Here is a 6,000-nt window from a genome sequence, read left to right on the forward strand (position 1 = left end):
ATTTCTCAAGAGGCAGGTCAGGTGGTCTGGTATTCCATCTCTTTCAGAATTTTCCACAGTTTATTGTGATCCACACAGTCAAAGGCTTTGACATAGTCAATAAAGCAGAAGTAGATGTTTTTCTGGAACTCTCTTGCTTTTTCCATGATCCACCAGATGTTGGCAATTTGATCTCTGGTTCCTCTGCCTTTTCTAAAACCAGCTTGAACATCAGGAAGTTCCGAGTTCATGTATTGTTGAAGCCTGGCTTGGAGAATTTTGAGCATTACTTTACTAGCATGTGAGATGAGTGCAATGGTGTGGTAGCTTGAGCATTCTTTGGCATTGCCTTTCTTTGGGATTGGAATGAAAACTGACCTTTTCCAGTCTTAAGGGGTTACCAAATCTTAATTGGTATCAAGAGTCTTTACTATGCCTTTTAAGGAGTTCAAGTTTTTGTTACTAGATATTCTAAGCTAATAATCTCTGTCCTTCAAAGGAATTTGGACTCAAAAGTCTAAAGGATCTGAATGAATGCAGGACCTAAAATGAGAAGATAAACACTATTTATCCTGATTCCGGGGACTAAGGGGCAAGTAATTTTGAGGAAGTTTCAGCACCTTGTTGTCTGTCCTCACAGAAGACAAACTTGAAAGAAATGGCAGGAGCTCAACTAAATGTTTAGTTTAACTTCAAGGAATGATTTACTAGAAATAGAAATGGCTTCAAGTAGGAGATATGCTGTCACTTCCTGGTCCTTATATACAGGATAGATAGCTTCCTTTCATGGGGACTTTGTAGATGTGGTCTGAGCAATTTATAGGATTCATGGAATTCTTGGATGCTACAGTGGTCATATGGGTACCTGGACCGGAAGGTGGGGGGAGACAACTTTTGAAATTGATGTCTCTGGGCTCTCTCTTCTAGATCATTCCTGACCCAACAGAATTCTCTATCCATATCTTGGTTCTGTTAATGTCTTTAGAAATGTCTGTACTCTGGGACTTCCCTGGTGGCCCAGTGGTTAAGACTCTCTGCTTCTACTTCAGGGAACAGGGGTTTGGTCTCCAGGCTAGGGAACTAAGATCCCACATGCCACCTGGCAGAGCCAAAAAGCAAAAATTGATAAATGGAAATGTCTGCACTCAGAAGTGGAGCAGAGAGGATAATGGCCTCATAGCTTAATCTGAAATGGCAATAGCTTTCATGGAAATGGTGGCAAAATCCTGTCCTGTAACCAGTACTAGAGAGCATTATATTATGTATTATATGTACGGGATGATTCATGCTTAATGTCTTGAAAGCCAAGACATTAAGACTTGGAAGACTTATCTTGGAAAACTTCAGTGGCCTGCTTCTAGGTGATGGGAAAGAAGATGTGGGTCAGTCGGGACGTGTGGTCTTGAAGTCCTGGAAGTAAGGACCTCCTGTCAACATCCCCAGACAGTGGCAGTGGGGGGCTGCCTGGAAACAGAAAGTACAGGAGCAGCTGCTAGAAGCAGACTCTTCCAGTAGTAGTAGTCTGAGAGCAGCCAAGCCTGTGAGGCAGGGTTAGTAGCCATTGCACGGTGGGTGTGCTTCTTTTAATGACTACTTGAGTTATTTTTTGTTGACCAGGGTTTAAGTGCTGACTTTCTTATTTTTATGATTCCTGTTTTATGATCCACTGACACTATTCCATGCTCGTAAAAAACACTAGAAATTTTCATTACGAACAGGGAACCCTTGCAGACCTGCTGTTGAAATAAAATAATCCAGAATTAGGTCAAATTAAATGAAGTTTTAGGTGGCTTTTTTTTTTTAGACTGTGTTAGTTTAATTAATTAATTAATTTTGTGTTGCTTAGCATTTGATGATTTCTCATCCTCAAACTTTAAAGTCCTGTCTACTGTTCAAATATTTTAAATATGTTATTAGAACATTCTTAGTTTTTTAATCTTCACATGCAGAAATGATTCTGTGTATATTTATTGTTTTAATACTTTCCTTCCAGGTGCCAGGATTGCTGAGTATTCCCAACTGTATGACCAGATTGTATTTAGAGAGACCCCCTTTAAGACTCAGAAGGATGGCTGGGCCAGCCCTCAAGACCCCTCCAACCTCAGCTCTGCATCACCTTCCCATGCCCAGCAAGGTAGCGAGGACTGGCTTTTGCATTCAACCTATAGTAATGGAGAGTTAGCTGACTTCTGTCCCTGGCCAGAACAAGACTTAAAGTCAAAATATCCCATCTTAGAGATCAATGCAAGAAGTACCCCAAAACAACTGTCTGCAGCTTGCTCTGTGCCTTCTCTTCAAACCTCCGACCCTCTGCTGGGCTTCGTGCAGAGACACAGCGTGGTGGTCAGCCAGCCAAACAAAGAGAACTCCTGCCAGGGCCATCTTTACAACTCTCTGGGTCGGAAAGGAATCAGTGCTAAATCTCAGCCTTATAACAGGTCCCAATCATCTTCCTCCATCCTGATAAACAAGTCTGCAGACTCCATCAACTACCCTAGTGGCGTGGCAAAGCAGCAGCCTGTCTCTCTACACAGAAGTTCAAGGTGGGAGAGTCACCAGGACTTGCTGCCAAGTATTGCTGACTCAGGTCAACAGGGCCCTGAAAAACGCTCAGATCTCACACTCCAGGACTCGCAGAAAGTTCTGGTAGTGAATAGAAATTTACCTTTAAGTGCTCAAATGGCTACCCAGAACTATTTTTCCAATTTCAAAGAGACTGAAGGAGACGAAGATGACTATGTGGAGATCAAGTCAGAAGAAGATGAGTCTGAGTTAGAACTGTCTCACAGTCGGAGGAGGAAATCTGACCCAAAGATTACAGACGCTGACTTTGCAGATAACGTCTGCAGCCACACGACTTCTTACTCTTTGAATAGTCCGTGCACTCCAAAAAAGCCAGTAAGTGGCAAACTTGGGATTTCGCCGTATCTGACGCCATACAATGATCCCGACAAACTGAATGACTATCTCTGGAAGGGCCCATCTCCCAATCAGCAAAATATTGTGCAGTCTCTAAGGGAAAAATTCCAGTGTCTTAGTTCAAGCAGCTTTGCCTAAAGGTTCTTAAGAGTAGCTGTCTCAATTAACTTCTTACTATGCTCGTGAGTTACAGATTCTGAGAGGTGTTTTGTATGCACCAGATTAAAACAACTTTGTAATAACCAGAGATGTAAAATATACTTTCTTTAATAGCACAATTTTTTGAAACGTCTGGTGATCAGCCAGGATTGTACTGTAGCAAATGTCAGCACGTAACACTGTTTTCTGATGCTGATGGTCTTCATGTTTCATGTAAGTCAATCTTCCTTGAAAATTTTTAGACTTTTTTTTTTTTTAAACATGATGGCCATGGTATTTTTTTCCCCCTCTCCTGACAATTAGTACTAAGACTTTAAGAAATACAATAATCCTCTCCTATTACCTGGAAGCCACTAGTTAGTTTTATCCTAGGACTCAGAGGCGACAAGGAAGGAAAAAGAAAGGAAACTAAAGCCGTTTAAAGGATCATGCTTACCTGTGACATTTCTGTTAAATTCATGACAAGACCCTAGAAAACCTCAAATGAGGGATCTCTAATCAGAATATTGTCTAGATACCCATTTTAGGGTTTCTATGCTGACTTCCTTACATCAGGTCATTATAGTGCAGAAAGTGTGTAATTATTGGAAATTAGAATGTAATATGACCAATCTTCTATAAGCAAAAATTCTTACCTGTATTCCTGAACAAAGCCTGAAGAATGTGCTGCTCATGATGTATTTTATGTTCCATGGGGTTAAATGAATGATTCCCTTAATGGTTTAAAACCAAGTGCAAGAAAATGCAAATCGACTTATTAGAGAAGATGGGTTGACATCTGGTTACAACTTGATTATCTCATCATGTGACAGTTGGGGGTAGGGAGCAGATAGAAACCTCCACTACTTCTTATGCCTGTTTTTAATCAACACGAAGTAAACCATAAGCTAAAACAGTGTCCTTTAAAGCTAGCCTTCCCAGAGCAGCTGTGCAGATGCCCTTTCACGAGTCTTGTGCTCATCCCGATAACCTGAACCCAGCCTTGAGGATTTTATTGAGGGCCATGACATTTATTTTCTAATCCAGACATAATATGGCAGTCTTTTTTCATTGTTTGGGGGCATACAGAAGAGCAGAATCTTTGGTCACTAAGTTCTGACTAGTCATATCTTACTTTCATGTTGTAATTGTGGCCTTTAAATAGCAGTTCATTGTGATATGATGACTGATACAACTCTTTACAGAAGGGAACAGAAAAACAAAAGCAAGACCTTGTGAGTGAAACACAAAATTAAAGAAGCTGAAGAGAAAAATGATAGCGGATTTATTGCTGCTTTCTAAAAATATTTTTTTGAAGACTCCAGTAAATGAAAAAAGAATATTTTCTCAAACAGTGGCCTTTGCATTCTCATTTTGGCTACATTCTGTGGTCCTTCCCCACCCTCTGTTTTCATCTTAAAAGATATGCTAGTCTGTATAGGGAAATGGGATCTGGGCTTTTCATTTAAAGATAAGCAATGATGTTGATTTGAATCAGTACTTTGAGTCATCTTAGCATAATTCTTTTTTCTCTTTAAGTGCTATGCCTCTTGTACTTAACATAAAATGTGACCATCCTTATACACAGGTACCTAACGCATTCCTTTTCTAAGTAACAAAAACATAACCCATATCTTCTTTTTCCGTACTGTACTTTCTTCTTGTAGCTTATAAAACAAAGTCCATATTGACGAACAGTTTTCTGGAAACATTTCTTCTTTCATGGCCTTTCTTTAAACATAACATGAGTTTTCAAGATGAAGCAGTATCAGAAAAGAGAAACATTGTAACAGAGTGTGGATTCTCAGACTTGCTAGAGATATGTGTAAATGTGTTTACAAAACAAAGTTACCTGACTTTCTTGTCCCAGGAACACAGTTTCCCAGTTCTGCTTTTTAGTTTGTAAGACCCAGATTCTGTATTATCCATATACTCTGGTGTCTTACTCTCAGAAATTATTAATTCTCCACACCAGTCCTGTTGCACGACTTTGATATTACTTATAGGAAGACACCCTGCTGCACGAAGGCTGCTGTCTTACTGTATAAAATGTCTGTATGGTTGTCTTTAGGTTCTAGGACAAATCTGTAGTTCTGTACACCCCTTCTGTCAGCCAGGATGCAGATTTTGAGATATGTGTGTACATATATCATCAGGTTCATATTTTCCCTCAAAGTTATCCATTGAGTGCTCTTGTTTAAAATAGTTTCAAAAAAAAAAAAAATAGTTTCTTCGGGAGGTGGGGTAGGGATGTATATAATTGCAGGGAAACAGTTATATGTACTTAAGTGTATGTCAAGTTCTTATTAGGTCTCTGTACTGAAGATTTAATTGTTTTTATAAGTTCACTTTTCACCTACTCTGTTCTTTGTGCAAAAAAACAAAACAAAACAAAAAAAGCCCGTGCATCTTGGAAAACAGTTTAAATACTGTATATAAGATAATGAAAGTTAGTAATGCTCATTATTTAATAAAGTTTGTAAAATACAAAGCAAAATACAGTGTGAATTAGTGTGTTGATTCTAGAAAGATCAAGATTTGTCTGAATTATACTACTGTACTACTTTGCCTCGTCTTAGAAAATAATTAGAAAATGTGTAGAAAATAATTCAGGGTGGCATTCCCTGGTGAATCAGTGGCTAGGACTCCATGCTTCTGTTGCATGTGGGGCACAGATCTGACCCCTGGTCAGAGAAATAAGATCACACATGCCTCTCAGTGTGGCCAAAAAAGAGAGAGAGAAAGAAGAAAAGAAGTGTTATGATGATATAACAGCAGCCTGTGACAGACCATTTTCTATATCTTTTGATTACTTTTCAAATATTAAATTTAGCCTGAAAAATTCCCTTTAGGCTAAGTGCCTGTCCTAATGACTGGCTTTCACGGTGAGAGAAGATCCTAGAACAGCCTAGCAGGCAGCCGTGGGGTTGAAGGCAGGTGAGATAGAGGAGATGGGCCCAGAAT

At 39.5% G+C, this 6,000-nt stretch overlaps 1 protein-coding gene across 6 annotated transcripts in view; it reads left to right on the forward strand.

Moving 5' to 3' along the window:
* The window catches only part of PLEKHG1 (pleckstrin homology and RhoGEF domain containing G1), a 248,869-nt gene extending 243,336 nt beyond the window's left edge, over positions 1 to 5,533 (forward strand). For all 6 annotated transcript variants that reach the window (XM_024996654.2, XM_024996651.2, XM_024996655.2 and 3 more), the window contains one exon: positions 1,973 to 5,533. In XM_024996654.2, coding sequence (XP_024852422.1) covers positions 1,973 to 3,036 — 1,064 coding nt within the window. In that variant the 3' untranslated portion in view covers positions 3,037 to 5,533. The remainder of the gene's footprint in view (positions 1 to 1,972) is intronic.
* Positions 5,534 to 6,000: the final 467 nt, after the last annotated feature.

This window comes from Bos taurus, chromosome 9 (assembly GCF_002263795.3).
Source record: "Bos taurus isolate L1 Dominette 01449 registration number 42190680 breed Hereford chromosome 9, ARS-UCD2.0, whole genome shotgun sequence".
NCBI lineage: Eukaryota > Metazoa > Chordata > Mammalia > Artiodactyla > Bovidae > Bos > Bos taurus.